At 30.4% G+C, this 16362-nt stretch overlaps 1 protein-coding gene across 3 annotated transcripts in view; it reads left to right on the top strand.

Annotated features, from left to right (window-relative positions):
- The window catches only part of LOC145248088 (uncharacterized), a 119053-nt gene that overhangs the window by 79957 nt on the left and 22734 nt on the right, over window positions 1–16362 (top strand). The window contains exon 8 of one of the 3 annotated variants that reach the window (XM_080109873.1): window positions 5167–6430. The exons of the other annotated variants lie outside the window; for them this stretch is intronic. Coding sequence (XP_079965999.1) covers window positions 5167–5457 — 291 coding nt within the window. The 3' untranslated portion in view covers window positions 5458–6430. Of the gene's footprint in view, window positions 1–5166; window positions 6431–16362 lie in introns of those variants that run through there. 3 annotated transcript variants of the gene reach the window in all.

The raw sequence follows: 16362 nt of genomic DNA, 5'->3' as shown, positions 1-16362 counted from the left end.
TTCACGTTTTGATCGATGCAATCTCAGGCCTTCTTCAAGTGTATCTTGTTGAACTTGGAAATGTTTGTCGAACTCGGAAATTTGGATGGAATTTCGAACAGAACATTTTATTTACTTCACAAGGTTCATGCACTCATTCCATCAGCAATGACTCGATAAAGGTTCTAAATAATTCGCAATTGTATTTTTCGGTCGCCCACACTGAGAATTGAACCTTCAACCTTCAGGAGAATATCACTATTTACAATTGATTTTTCAAAGTACTCTAATCACTGTACTACAGGTCTTTGCACCACAGGTCCCAAGTTTGACAGAAACATTCCCGAGTTAGACAAAATACACCTGTAGATGGTCGGAGGTTACATTGACCGAAACATTGTGAAAATAACACTCAAGATGAGAACAGTAGTCGAAAGAATTTAAATAATATGAATAACCAATACTCATCTCAAAAATTCAGAAACCTATTTTCTTAATGTTAAATGTTTCAGGTTTACACAAATATTCTTTATATGTGTGTATGGGGGGGGGACTGCAAAATATAAGATTCGGTGGTTGTCCAGAATCTCCCCGATATTAAAAAACAAATAGAAAAATCTTTATGCTATACATATTTGTGTCTGAATAAAAAAGATCATGTTCCAAAAATCACGTAAATTGATAGAGTAGTTTTATTTTTATAATGGATTTTTAAACGATTTTAAATTATTTATGGGAAATTGTAAGCATGACAAGACTTATCTCACAAGTTTGAATTATTGTGGAGTTATCTGTACTTATTTCAAGATAGTAGTGTAAAACAGTCTTTTTGCTTACACATAAAATTTGATTTTTCTTAGTTAAAAATAAAACAACTTTGATCAATTTATGTGATTTTTAGGATATGATATTTTCCTTTCATTATACAGATTTCTTTTTTTTTCTTTTTTGTTGTTTTTTGATTTTTTAATATGGGGGAATTCTGGACAAGAACCGAAGATTCAAAACAATAGTTTGAATAACTTTATTCTTTGTTAGCAGAAACTATCAAAATGATTAGAATTTTCTTTGTGTTGCTAGGTTGTCTGTGGGGTTTAAACTGGTTTATCGATAAGTAGGCTCTGAAGTTTGGACTTGTCTGTCAGTAGGTTACATGTGGGGTTTGGGCTGGTTTTTATTTATTTATATTTTCTAGTTCATTTTTCATTTTTATGTAATGATTTTTGTTGTATTTAATTAAAACATTTTTATTAAAAAAAAAAAAAGGAATTTAGATATTGATGTGTCATTGATCTTCCCTTTCTATGTTAATATGTCCTTGAGTTATCCTTAGGTGAGAGAAAAAAATTTATCTTCAATCGACTATCTCTAAGGAGATTTTTGTGTTTCCATTAGTCACCGTTTTTTTAAAACCTGATACATACGTTGAGGAATTTGTCACATTTTGAAATATCAGATCTTAACTACTTTTAGAAATGGAAAATATTGCATCAATAGTTAATACTAAATTTCCAGCAAATAAAGCAGATGCCATGGCTAAAAATTGAAATGGAAATCTTGATCTTCAGATTTTAATACATTACCTTAACAAACTAAAGCTTTGCTATGGCATTATAGATTTGAGTTACGTCATGCTTCAAAATATGAATTTAAATATAAGCAATAATAAAGTAACTGAATGAATAGGTAAAACCTTATCAATAGTGTTGAAATTACTTTCATAGTTTAGAATTTATTGTTTTAACTATGTATTGTATGTAGTTCTTTGATAATCATATATATATATATATATATATATATGGCATAATCATGTTCACACACTGGTTCCCATCAGATCACTGAAGTTAAGCAACATTTGGCCTGGTCATTACTAAAATAGGTGACCAATTTGGGAATTCCAGGTGCTGTATGTAGGATGCCGACACTTCTCTGCAAGAGTTGCAAAAATTCCACTTTGTCATTTCCTCTAATGGGTATATACATGTGACTGGGAGCTACTTGTGAATTTCATGCTCCCATGGAACTTTTCTTTGGAGGAAGCTGATTAAACCTGCATATAAGTTCATCCCCATCTGATTCTTTCAAAAATCAAAACCTTATTTCTCCTTTTTATTTTCTCCTCAAATACATATTAGTGTGACACTATATTGAGTATGGGTGGAGTGAGGGCAAGATAGATGACAAAAGAAAAGGAGGTAGGTTTCACGAGTACTAAAAGGACTTGCTAATAGACAGTGGATAGGAATTTGTTAACACAAAGAGAAATAAGGGTAGGGTTTAATTCAGCATGTGATGAGTGACTAGGTGACTGAATGACTGATACTTATGGAACAATAGGAACGACACTTGATGGGGGAGAGGGATTAGTCGGATGCTTAATTAGTTGAGGCTTGAACTCTGATGTGGACAGTTGGATTTTGGATACGGTAGTTCGTTGTTCCAAGGGAGATGGGGAGATGAACTGAAGGCAAGTGACTGACACGGCCTCGACAGAACGTACATGTGAACTTTAGCATGAAGAAACACACAGTCAGTCCAACCAACATATATGTGGAGCATTGGCGTCTGTATTTTTCTATTTGTGGACCCATGCGTCCCCATTGAGAAAATGATAATATGGCCATAAGATGAACAAAAAAAATCCACGGTACACATAGCGTTTGAGCTCGGCAGCTTGTCTGTGGGAGCATGTGGTGTCACAATAGAAGGCAGTGGCAATCATGTTGGGAACAAAGATTACCAATGCCAAGGAGTAATTTTTTGTTCAAGTGTAGTGTTAAATAGTGGGATGCTCCATTTTCTTATTTTTGAGTAGTAGTGGTGGTACCCTTTGTGAAATTTCCTTAGATCAATTTATTTTTCAAGAGTAAAGCAATCTATTCTAGGAATATAATTCTTTTTATAGAATTATATTTGCTAATTTTATGCAGCATTAAATAACTCTTTAGATGTTTTGATATGCCATAAAACAAACCAAACAATCATATAATTCTACCAGCCTAGCAAAAATATGCAGCTGGAGGAAGCATGAATTTGCTAGTTTTATATAAAAACAAAAAAAAACAAACTCATCTGATTTGCGTTGTGATCAGTTTTTGACAGTCAGTATATAAATTAAAAGAAATATCATGTTCGACTATAATAATCAAATGTTACATTTGCATGAGACAATTTACTATGGTTGAAGAAAATTGGATTTTAATTTTGAAAGGACACCAAAATCAACGCTATGTTTGCAATTATATTTCAGTGCACATAAAGACAACAAATTATTTGCTCCGGCATTTTTCATTTCCATGTTGAACAGATTTACTTGAGGAAAATTGATTATTGATTGATTTTTAAGGAGTAAAATTTAAAAAAAGAAAAAAAAAAAAATCTTCAAAGTCAAACTATGCAGTTAACATTTGTTCATATTTTTAAAAAAATATTGTCTCCTTTAAAATATTAAATTTTAATTTCATTTAACTTTTCCCCTCTTTGAAAAAGTTTAACATTTTCTTTCTTTAAAATATTCTGAATTTTTTTTCTTTGTATATATATATATATATATATATATATATATATTTTTAAGATGTCAAAGAATAATGATAAATAAATAGATAAAGATAATTAAAAATAATATTTATACAATAATCTATCAAGATACAGAAAGTTTTACACTGACGAGTGGAGCAAGCTAGATAAGAAACAATTGATGACAATTCAAAGTTAAATAAAATTTATTTTATCATCAAATCAGTAAGGAAAAAACAAGTGAAATATAAAAGCTCTTTTAGACCATTGTATTTCAAAGCTTAATCCTTCTCATCAGAAATAACAAAGTTTGGACTACAATTTTTATTCTATATTTTTTAATTTTTTCTCTATTCTATTTTTCTTGTATATATTTTCTATACTTTTATATATTTTTTATCTCTGTTCTTTACTATCTATTTAATATTTATAATAGTTTTTATTTCTAGGCTAATGATTTTATGCCATTTTTTTTCTATATATAACCTTGCTCTTTTTTGATGAAGCATTAAACTTTGAAATACCATAGTTTAAAGAAATACCATAGTTTAAAGAGTTTTCTTTACATTTCACATGTTTTTTTTCTTATTAATTTGATTACCAAATAAATTTTATATTTCTTTGAATTGTCGGCAATTGATTTTTATCAAAGAATATTTAATATGAAAAAAAATTATTTGATCTATTTTTCTGTAACATTTATTTTATTTTTTCTTTTACCATTTAAAAAATGATTGATATACCATGAAAAATATATTTTGCTTAAAATAAAAAAGATTAAAAAGAAAAAGATACAAATTCAACTATCTTTCAGTAATGAGATGCGTTAGGATCATGGCTACTTAGATTGTTGGATCTGTATTATAATCCTACTGCATTCTCTTATTTCACTCTTTTTGGAAACAATAAAAATAATCCAAATTCTACCCAATTTACACCATCAACGATTATTACACTACCACCTTACATTCATATCCCTCTATCCTTGCGTGGTCTCCAGGTCTTGATAAATGATGTCCCTTGTAAAAAAAAAAAAAAAAAAAATGCTATACAGCCTAGTTCCAACTTGATAAAAAGAATGACTATCACAAATCCTTCAGAAATTGTTTGCAATTAAAAAAAATAATAAAAAGTTGATATGCCATATGAAACTCAACCATTTTCCAACCATTTACAAAAGGACATCCTCATTTCAAAATTTGTGTGATTTTTGTTGTGCTGTTTCTTTCATATTTTTTAAATTTTTTTAAAAATATTTTTCCCTCCTTCCCTTTTCATTTAATTGCACAAGTATTGCATTAATATTTGGTGTGTGGTTTCATTACTGCTTTTGATATTGTACTTGTAGTATCAACATTGTAGTTTTCATATTTCTAGAACATTCATAAAACAAGTTTTCTTTATCTAGATGTTGTATGTGTGTAGTTTTTTTGCTTATGACTAAAATAAAGCATGTCTGTTTGGGAGACATTGTTTCATGATACACTGGCTTGATGTTGTCACTTCTGTTTCTTCTACCGCCCACCCACCCCGTTTAGTATTGTTGTTGTAAATGTTGTCTGTCACGTGGTGTGTTTGTGTGTACCGGCCACCGCCTGCTGTCTGACGTGTTTGACGCTGTGTTTTTTCTTTTTTTTTTTTTTTTTTTTCTTTCTTTGTTGCCACTTTCAGGGCAAACTGCTTGGCCCTCTTCTCCAGCTGAAAAGGTCGGGTCAGCGACCCTGGACATCAGCTCAGGTGCTGGCAGCAGCAGCAGCAACAGCGGGCTCCCAACGCACAGTGGCCACCCATCGCACAGTGACCTCTCAACGCTCGGTGACCAGGGTTGGCCCCTTGTCGAGAATGCTGGTGCCCAGCCCGAAGAACATGATGAATATACTCAACTCCCTCCCACTTTCTACCCGAGGAGTTCCCTACCCTAACAGAATTCGAACGGCCTTCAACTTCGCCGGTCGGCGTTGATTCCACAGACTCTCCTCTCTCTCTCTCTCATAAACTCTACATGACCAAAAATTAACAAGAAGATATCTTGTGAACTTTTAGATATAGAATTATACTTGTGGAATGAGTATGATGTGAGAATGAAGGATCGTGGACAAAGAAGTGCAGATGAAAATACATTTGGTTTCTGTGATTGTCATTTTCTCTATCAGAATGTGTTATTGCATTATCTCCCTTTGTCCAACTGTAACTTTTCCTCTGACCTCGATTCTAAGTGAAAACACCCAGAGAACTTCTGTTTTATTTAAAAATGGCTAAATCAAGAGGAGACAAAAAAAGGGGTTTTGCCCAGGATTTCCCCTATATTAAAAAACAAAAATAAAGAAAAATCTCTTGATGTACCCATGACGAAACAAAAAATGTCATATTCCAAAAACCACGTTAATTGATCAAGTTGTTTTATTTTTATAAAAAAAAAACATTTTAAGCAATTAATGGGAATTTGTAGACATTACCACAAAATTCTTGCGAGTTTGAATTATTGTTGCGTTGTTTCCCTTGTTTCTTGACATTATTTTCAAGATGGCAACATGAGATAGCCCCCTTTCCTTTTACTTATAAAATTGAATTTTCTTAGTTAGAAATAAAACTACTGGATCAATTTACAAGATGTTTAGAACATGATATTTTCGTTCCATCATGGGTACATGCTTACAGGTTTTTCTTTATTTTTGATTTTTAATATATGGGGAATTCTGTATAAGTACCAAAAAAAGTATTGTCGGACCAGATTTTTTTTTCTTCTCTTTCTTTTGATTGGTCAATTTTCTTCACTTGTTCTGCTGAATTCTATGGATGTTATGAATTGGAGAAACCCAGAAAGCTGATTGGCTGAAATTTTGTGATAAATCTAACAAAAATAAGGATAACAACTAAAAAAAAAAAAAGAAAAAAAAAAAAATTAATCCCTTTGGCTTACAAAACAAAAACAAAAGTATATATTTCAACATGGTGCAATTATTTTTAATTTCCTTTATTTTTGGATACATCATAAAAGTAAAATGATTTATCTATTTTTTATATCTTTTATATGTTTATAACTTGATATCTGCAGGATTCACTTAACTAATTAATTGATTATTATTAATTTTGAAATATAAATACCATGGGTCAAATTATTGGCTACATTTAGTTTAATACAAAGGAAGTAAGAATAGGCGATATGGTCTCCTATAAAAATTCAGATATCTCTATTTTTATTTTCTATTTAAAAAAAATTTTTATTTAATGTCAATGAATAAATATCTCCTAAATTTCAGAATTTTCTTGACTGTGGGGTAAAAGCTTTCAGGAGCCATAATGTGCACAACCTTCCATTTGAAACTTGAAACATTTCACATTTGCATTAAATTTTAGATAGTCATTAGATACCGATGAAGCAAGATTCCCTGAAGACCATTTAAACTTAAGCTTTAAATTTGAGATATTTTAATAAAACAAAATTATGTGATGGATTTTGATCAAAATTAGAATAAATATTCTAGACATAAGATTTAGGATTTTGATTTGTTCTGTTAGGGGAATTAATTTTTCCTGTTATTGGATGCTTATCCTAGTTATATATGCATGTTTGTTTGTGTGTGGTTAAAACTTTATGATGTATCCATATATTAAGGAAATTATTAAAGAACCCATGTTTACAGACCATTTTAAAATAACCATGAATATATATATTTTTTTTCTTTTCTTTTAAAAATTTGAATCCAATTTTTTTATTTAATAAATTTAATTCAATTTTTTTCTATTCAAAACCACTCTTTGCCTGATTTCATTCAAGTTTTTGTTTTTTTTAATGAATTTATGGTTCATATTTTAAGTAAGTTTTTTAATTTATTTTTTATTTCAAAAACCTTCCTTCTATCTATAAAATTTATTAATGTAACATAATCGATCATTTGACTCCAATCGTGGTCTGAAGTCTTACAGTGTAGTCTTTGGCTGGTTGCTGAAACAAGGATCACACATAGAATTAAAGATATATGGATCCATCTTTCTTAGTAAAAACTTGCTTCTGGCTGATCTCTTCATCACGGATGTAAATACTGCTTTTAACTTCATGATTCATTTATAACTTGCACATTGCAACTATATTTCTCTCTGATAACATTACTGGAGCAGCCAATCAACTATCTGACCCCACCTTCTGTCCATGGGTCAACCAACCCTGGAGTCACGCCCAGTCTATCAAACAAAATAATCTTGTTAAACATTCCAAGTAATCTAATATTTAATATTCCAAATCTGGTTCAATATTTCAAAATGTCATAGAAATGTTTCTTATAATTGTTGTTGGCATGCCTCAGAACCAAAATTGTCGGTTCTATTCTTGTTTTGTGATAGTAATTATAGTCAATTAGTCACACTAGTTAATGTTTGTATTTTAAATGCTTTTAGCACCTGTTTAAACTAATGACGGCCGATACTCCTTGTCTTTATAGTTTTAGATCATTGTGATCAATTTCATGTGTTTTTTTTTTTGTTTTGTTTTCTCTCTGTATGTTTCCGCTATGCACTCTAGATCTCTTCTGGGTTTTTGTTTCCAGAATATCGTTGAATCTTCGTTACTTATAAATAATGGGCATCCAGAGGATTTCAGTACTTTAACGGAGAATCCTCAGTTAGTCCTGGAAATGGCTGAAACAGTTTATGATTCAAAAGGCACTTTTAAAAAAAAATTTTTTTAACCAATTTTGCTTCTTTTTTTTTTTTTTTTTCTTTTCTTATGGACTTCAGTGGATTAAATTTTTTTTAAATTACAAACCTAACCTTTTGCATGTTTAATGTCGCTTGATTTTTGCATTCTTTTCATGGCTTCCTAATTGTAAACTACTTGACCATTTCTGGAACTGACTCCGGATTCACCATCAAAATACTGAAATCCATTCATTCCAATTTTTTTTTTAATGTGTTGTCATGCACCTCTAATACATATCAAGTCTAATGTCTGTGTCCCTTTGACAGATGGGTTATCTCTTCTGTTTTGTGACCTCTCCTAATAGCTGGAGTTAAGTGTGCACGCATTGATGCTTATATTTATTTATGGTTTATTTCAACACTACTATGGTTTTTTACCTAATGGTCTCTTCAGGGTAAAATATTTTAACACAACAAAATACACTTGAATGAGTTTATTTTGTTGTTTAGATGATGCAGTGTGAAGAGGACGTTAGATCAAAACTTTGCCTGTGTTAATGGAAGTTGTATATAATAATGTTCTACTTGTCATGATATCGAGCACTCTTGCATTTCAATACAGACTATTTGTCACAAACAACCAAATATGGTGTCTTTCATATAGATGCATGTCAAGAGAAATTATTGATCAATAACTTTGAATGTAATATTATTTTTAATTTTTTATCTATTTCTTTAGTTATGGTATATTTTGTTATTCTCAAAATATACATGTCCATAAACATGAAGAACAGATGTAGTAAATTATTATGAAGTCAATCCTATACACAGCTTTATAAATGTTTTTTTAATAAAGCTTAATGCTGGCAATTCAAGCTAGGCTTGTATGTAGCACACTAATGAAAGTTGCTACTTGATAGACATGGAATATGGTTTGTTACTTAACTGTATATATGCAGATCATAGATCTCAATAGTCTGAAGAATCAACTTAGAGTTGAAACATATCTGATCTAAGAGAACAGATTTTGCACACATAAAGGGCTCAACAATCTTCAAATAGAGCTTTATAACAATGTTTCAAGGGGACTTATCTGAACATTTTAGTTTACTCGTTTGGACACTTCTTCTCTGTCTTTCTTATTTTTTCTTCTGATCTTGAGCAGGTGCAATGGGGAAAAACGTGGCTGGTTAATTTTAATGCATCTAAAAACCAAACTTCTATCTTTCCATCACAAATGCTCTAATTCCCACCTGGTCCCAACTGAAATGAATGGCTCTCATCTTCAGGAAGCATCATGTTTTGATAAGCTTCTGAGACTGACCTTCACTTCTGATCTGAAATGGAACGCATACATCAAATCTGTTGTCAAGGTTGCCAGGAAAATGGTTGGATCATTCTACTGCTCCAGTAGGTATCTCCCTCCTATTGCAAATCTTTTACCTATATAAGAGCCAATGACGCCCTAAGATGGAGTACTGTTACCACATTTAAGGAGGAGCTGCTCAGAGCATCCTTTTCTGCCTGGACAGGGTACAAAACCGACTAGTGGGTGATGTTTTTTTTTTCTCCTCCCTGCTGCTCCTTTCTCATAAGACATTGCAAGCCTATCTCTGCTCTATCATTTTTTTCATCACAAATGCTCAACTGATCTTCACTCTATGGTTCCTCTCTGTAAGGCATTAGTGGCAAACACCCGACTAGCTACAACCACTATCAGCCATTTCCTTTACTTTCTATGCCTAAAACTAAGTGAAAATGCCATGAGCAAAGTTTCTTTCCTAATTCTGCAGTACCATGGAGCTGCTTCCCAGCTGACTATAACATGGTCATTTTCAAATCCAACATAAACATTCTTGATGAGCCGTCTTCTAAAATAAATTAACTTATCCAATTTCCACCATCACCAACCATCATGGTACCCATTAAGACTTATCCTTGAGTGGCCTCCAGCCCTTGAGTGGTGATTATATGGTTAAAAAAAACACTCCAAGAGTTCATCCATGAAGCAGTAACTCCAGAACCACTCCAAGGTTGGTGAAGACGCTCAGGAGGCCAACGGAAAATGTGTTTACATACTATCAAAGCCAACGTCAAATCTAGTTCTGGTGTACGGTGTTTGCCACTGGTCTCAGGACTGGTTGCCCATCATCTTGGCTGCTGTGGATGGTCATGTGTGTTCTGTGTTTGTCCGAGACACTGTTCTATGCAAGGAGACAGCTCAACACATCTTGGGTAAATGTCTCAAGTTTATTTTATAATAAATCCAATTGTCAGAATTGCATTTCTATCCAATACATTTACAAGCATTCAAATGTGTTGGATGGAAATGTACTTCTGGCAGTCAGATTGACCATGAAACTGAAATAAAATACTGAACTCCTTTTTAAATACTAATTATTTTTATATATAAATTGTTGTGCTCTGTCATCGCTCTTCAGTGTGGCTAGACATGGCAAGTATTTTAAGCTGAAATTCTAACTTGTTTGGACAACAGTCATATGTCTTGCTTACACACTATCAAGCATGCTACAAAAGAAAGGGGAATTGTTTTTATGCTTGATTACATTATCGACTGCCGAGAGAGTTTAATTTGTTATACAAATAGCAATGTTTTGCATTAAGTGACAGATATATATCCAAAATAATATTTATTTCAATAGTATTCAGTAATCCTTGGCTTTTTGGTTAAGATCAAAATGTATATGTTCCCTGCCTAGTGCAATGGGTCACTGTTCTTATCAAACCCCAGCCCTTCAGCAGAGTTAGTTTCTTAGCTAGGAGTAAATGAGTTCCATTCCTGTCTTCATTTCAGATGCCCATTGTTATATTTAACTGCAACCTACCCCAACTTATATTTTTAGAAAACATCTCCACCCTCTTCTTTTATCTCCCATTTAGATCTACTTCCATGTAAAGATTGTCCTGCTTGCTTTTTGGTCTTGAACACATTGGAAATCAGAAAATGGGGAACAGTCTAATATTTAGGAAAGATTTGGATGATTTTACTAACAAGTTTCTTGTTTTCTATTCCCCCCCCCCTCACTATCAATATAATTATTAACCATGTTTTGTTATTTATAATTTCAATTTGGCAGTTGAGGGAAGATTTTTCTTAGTACAAGAAGACCCATAGCTTTCTACCAGTTTTTTTTTTTGTTTGTTTTTAAATAACCTAACTTCTGCATTAACCCATTAAGTCCCATGATGGCTAAATTTTTTACTATTGGGTTGAAAGTTTTTGTAATGATTAAAAATTTGTTAGAATACACAAATTGAAAAGAAAGTTATTTATTTTATATAAAAAAAGTATTGACTCACTAATAAATAGGACACTGGATACAGGTGTTAAATTTTATAAATCAAGAGGCTATACAGTCAAGATAAAATTAACATATGGTAAGGAGCAAAGCAGTTAACGCAAAAAGTTACATTGCACTTTTAGAAATAAATTAGTTGTTTACTAAGACTGATTTATTTAAATTCATACATCATCAAACAATTTTAGCAAATTTCACAAGAATTTTAAGAGGATTTCAGCAATTCTCAGAGAATTCGATGAATATAAACAATTTTATTTTTTCTACAGAGTAATTATGCAGTACTATTATATATTATCTTATAGAGTTAAAAATAAAAATTATTTGGTGTCTTAATTATAGGACAGTGGGACTTAATGGATTATTAATCTTGTAACGTCCTGTTGTCTGTTTCCCTTATAACATGATTCAATGATAGTCTGACACATAACAAAGAGTGCATAGCTGAAATAACTCCCTTCCCCTTCCATTAAAAATATCCAACCATCCATTACTTCATTAGTTTACAATTTGTACAATCATGTTTTTGTGTTTATAGCAAGATTGTTCCTATCTTTTAAAGAATTTTTTTTTTTTTTTTTTTAACTGAAAATCAAGATTTTTACATTCTGTTAAAAAATTTTTGCTTGTTTGGTTTTAAAATAAATATTAAATATTTTTTGAATAATTGGGGGAAATGTGTGTATCGAATGCATCAACTTAGAATAATTTTTCTTTTTACCCTAAAGCATATAGCCACTTGAACACAAGGGGCTACTATTTGGGATTGTGTCTAACAGGGGACTGTGGGGAGTTGAGCAGCGAGATGTCTGTTCACAGTACATTTTAAATTTCTGCAAATTGGTACAGTCAGGAAAGCAGAAAATGCAGGGAATTCCAAAGTCTGTCAATTTAAGAGAAGAAACCATTAGAGTAGAAAGCTTTACAGCATCTAGGGGGAAAAAAGTGAAGGGTTGGGATTTTGCTGCTTGCAGGTTAGTTGGGAGTATATACGTTGAGGAGTATGTGTGCTATGAGTTCATCAGAGCACATTCTGTTAAAGTACTTATAAAACATGCACAGGAATGCAACATTGTAGTGATGGGACAGAGGTTGGACCTATTAGAAATGAGACCTTTTTTTTTTTTTTTTTTTTTTACCTTGACTAAAAGTGAAACCAGCACTAGCTAAAATGTACCAACAATACTACATGCATTAATTGATATTTTTGTTTTTGCTGTTATCCTGCCAAAACAATATCTGGATATCTAACATGAAACAAAAAAAACAATTGTTTATCTGAATTATGCTTTTTTTCGTGAACCTCTGACTTATGTAACACGTTTGAATCATATGATGTGTCGAATCTTGCATAACTTTTTTTTTTTTTTTTACATAAAAAATTCTTTGTTTCTTTACTATGAAAAAAGATTTTATTTTGGCAACTATGGCAATTTTTGGGGGCGGGTTGGTGGAGGCATAAACCATTGCATTTTAGTCCATTTTGATTAAATAAAAAAAAATTTTTAAATAAATTTTGTGATTTTTTTTTTTTTTTCAGTATTGGCAACAAAACAAAAAAGGGTGAAAAATAAATATGCAACAAATAAATCTTACCAAAGGCAAGATAAGTTACTTTCTACCTACCTGAATAAGTTTTTTGTTTTAACTTATTTTAAATTTTTTGTAATTAAAAATAAAGGTAGTGTAAAATCTGTAGAGTAAGAACAAAAAACTAAAACCATAGTTGAGCCTCGATAATCTCTAAAAAATTGAAAATTAAACAAAATACCGATAGAAATACATTCAATAAATGTCACCAATTATGTGGAAATGTAATGTTCTACCAGTATTTTGTTTAATTTTCGATTTTTGAGCGATTATTAAAGCTTTATTATAGCTCAAATGAGACCTCCATTTTGTTTTTCATTCTAACGCTACAGGCTAGCTTTATTTTTAATTGAAAAACACTTTAAAATAAGTTAAAACAAAACTTATCTAGATAGGTAGAAGAGTAATTTAATTTGCCTTTGGTAACATTTATTTGTTGTGTATTTATTTTTTCACCTCATTTTTTTTTTTATTTTGTTGATTATTCTAGAAAATCAATATTTTTTTTGTTCTCGTCTTGGATGTTATTCTGACAGCATACCGACTAATGTAACCTTCAACTTTCACGTTTTTCTTGTTGAACTCTTCACGGAATTTCAAACTCAACCCTTTCACGGGGATAAAGTGTTCTCTTTCCGTGAGCTATGAACTAATTTTATTACACTCGTAGTATTATCAACAATGAAAATTATAAGTTCAACCTGCAGAAAACTGTCTTTAGAACTGATTATTAGTTAACACTTCATCTCTTGTACTACAGGATCATGTGAACATATTGAACAGTAGTCCGAATAATCAAGCCTCATCTCAGAAATTCCAAAACCTTGTAACAGACGTTAGCCATCTTGATGACTTGTGTATTAGACTGCTGCAGCACAAATGCCTATTGGTATTGGTTGGGTATCTTGTGACCCCCAAATGTTGAAATAGTAAATGTTTTATGCTGCTCTAATTTTATATGGAACTAGGTACTGATCCAGAACCTGACTCAGGAGCATGTCAGTATTTTTGGACAGTTTATGCAAGAAGATACAATTTATCTTAAGTTTAATCATATGGAAGAAAATTTTTCTTTAAGAAAAGTATAATGCAAAAAATTTTTTAACAAATGTTTCAAAGGATTTTTGAGAAAAATATGGAAACAACTATAAACAAAAATCAAGTTTTTCTTTTTTCATGGAAAGTATCTAAGTTTTTTTTTCTTTTCAAGGAAAGTTTCAATAAAATAAGTTCATATATATATATATGTCACAATAAAATAAGTTCATATATATATTGTCACAATGAAAACAATTTTCTTTATGGAAACAACTATGATTGAAAACTTTTTTAAGAAAAGTATTAGTGATTTTTTTCTTCCAAATAATGAAAATATTGTCTGCTGATTGGCTAATCATGGAGACTTTCAGGCTGCTTTTTCAGCAGTTTACCGTAATCTGCTGGAAGATGCCAGGTCAGGTTTTGGATCAGTACCAAGAAGTAAATAAGATGGCAAACACTCGCAATATTATATGAAAAATAACGCAAACTGTTTATTTAACAACCACAAAAATGTAGGTAGTACACAAAAATTCTAGAGTTTTATATTATTAATCAACTTTGTTGACTAAAGTGCTGTATACCTCGAAGCGTTTGGTGTATATTCAAGTCTAGTCTCATGTCAAATCAGTATTAGCATAGTAAATATTGACATTTTCTGTAATTTTGTAAATGTACAAAAAATATTTTGTTTGTGAAGTAGAAATTGTTCTTATATTGATTGGCATTTGAGAGACATGGAGATGCTCGTTTGAATCGATCAAATGTAGTTGAGTTGTAGAAAGAGAAAAATGGTGCCTTTTTTGTATTTGTTGATTTCATGACTATATGCTATTCATGGGTTGGGATCTAATTTTAAATAAGATCAACTATCTTTTTGCCATTCATATATATATATATGTATATATATATATGTATATATAGTGATGGGACGATTCCAATATTTTTTTTTCTGATACAATTACTGATTCAAATTCTAAAATCTCTAAATATTTAGCTGTTTTTTTTTTTTTTGTTTTTTTTTTCTGGATTACCTTAAAATCACAGGTAATATATACATATGTGTATATATTTTTACAAACGTAAAAATACAGTTGAAGGGGGGCGGTACCTATAATTTTAGTTCCACTTGTAGTTTAAAAATAAATATTTATCATTTTATCATTAGTACCAAATATGGAAAATTTAAATTCAATTTTTATTGAAAACAATCAAAATTAAACGAGTAAAATAATCGTTTTTGGCATTGGAAAATAGGCACATTTTTATCTAATATTGATTCTGATGCATTAAAATATTCCAATTTTTCCAATTAATTGTCTCAACACACACACATATATATATATATATATATATATATATATGAATTTAAGAAACAAGTTTGATGACCAAAAAAGATCAAACAAGTGTATATGAAAAGTTAAATTAATAAATCTTGGGTGGTTTTCTAGACTCTAGTCATGTAATATCCTTCTGTTTGTTTTTCATGAACTTGGTAATCATTGTCAATTAAATTCTTGGCCTGATGAAACCTGGCCATTTGGGCTAGAGTTCAAACATTTATGCATTTATCTAGCCAGACATGTTTGAATAAATAAAAATTTATACAAAATATATATAGACATATATATATATATATGGAGAAATTTTGTTAATAAAAATGAAAAATATGCGTAGATTTAAGTGTTTTTTTTTTTTTTTTTATTTCTATTGTAAATAATTTTGTTTATTTGAAAAATAATTTAACATTATTTGTTTTGATTTTTAACTTTAAAAATTAATTTTTTAATAGATCTATTTGTTGTAATTTTAATTTATGTCAACTAAAAATAGTTTTTTCCTTTGTTTTATTTTTTTCCTTTTCCTCTGTTTTTACTTTAGCTGTGATCATTAGTTTCTTGTATTTTCTTTTTCTGTTTTTCTTTCTTTTCCCTTTTCCGTATGTTTCCCTTTTCCGTATCTTTCCTAGCTTTCCTTTTTCTCAATTTCCTTTCCTTTTTATATCTGATAAAATTTAAAAATATGGTAATCAATTTATCCTATGCTAACTTTCATGTTGTATTTTCGTTTTTTAATTTTTGTTTTCATTTTTGTATTTTTATTTATGTATTTTTCTGTCTTTTGTATTTTTTTCTGTCTTTTGTATTTTTTTCTGTCTTTTGTATTTTTTTTTCTGTCTTTTGTATTTTTTTTTTCTGTCTTTTGTATTTTTTTTTTCTGTCTTTTGTATTTTTTTTTCTGTCTTTTGTATTTTTTTTTTCTGTCTTTTGTATTTTTTTTTTCT

Source organism: Euprymna scolopes, chromosome 26, assembly GCF_053919585.1.
Source record: "Euprymna scolopes isolate OS-2025 chromosome 26, ASM5391958v1, whole genome shotgun sequence".
Taxonomy (NCBI): Eukaryota; Metazoa; Mollusca; class Cephalopoda; order Sepiida; family Sepiolidae; genus Euprymna; species Euprymna scolopes.
This window is presented reverse-complemented; position numbering and strand designations above follow the sequence as displayed.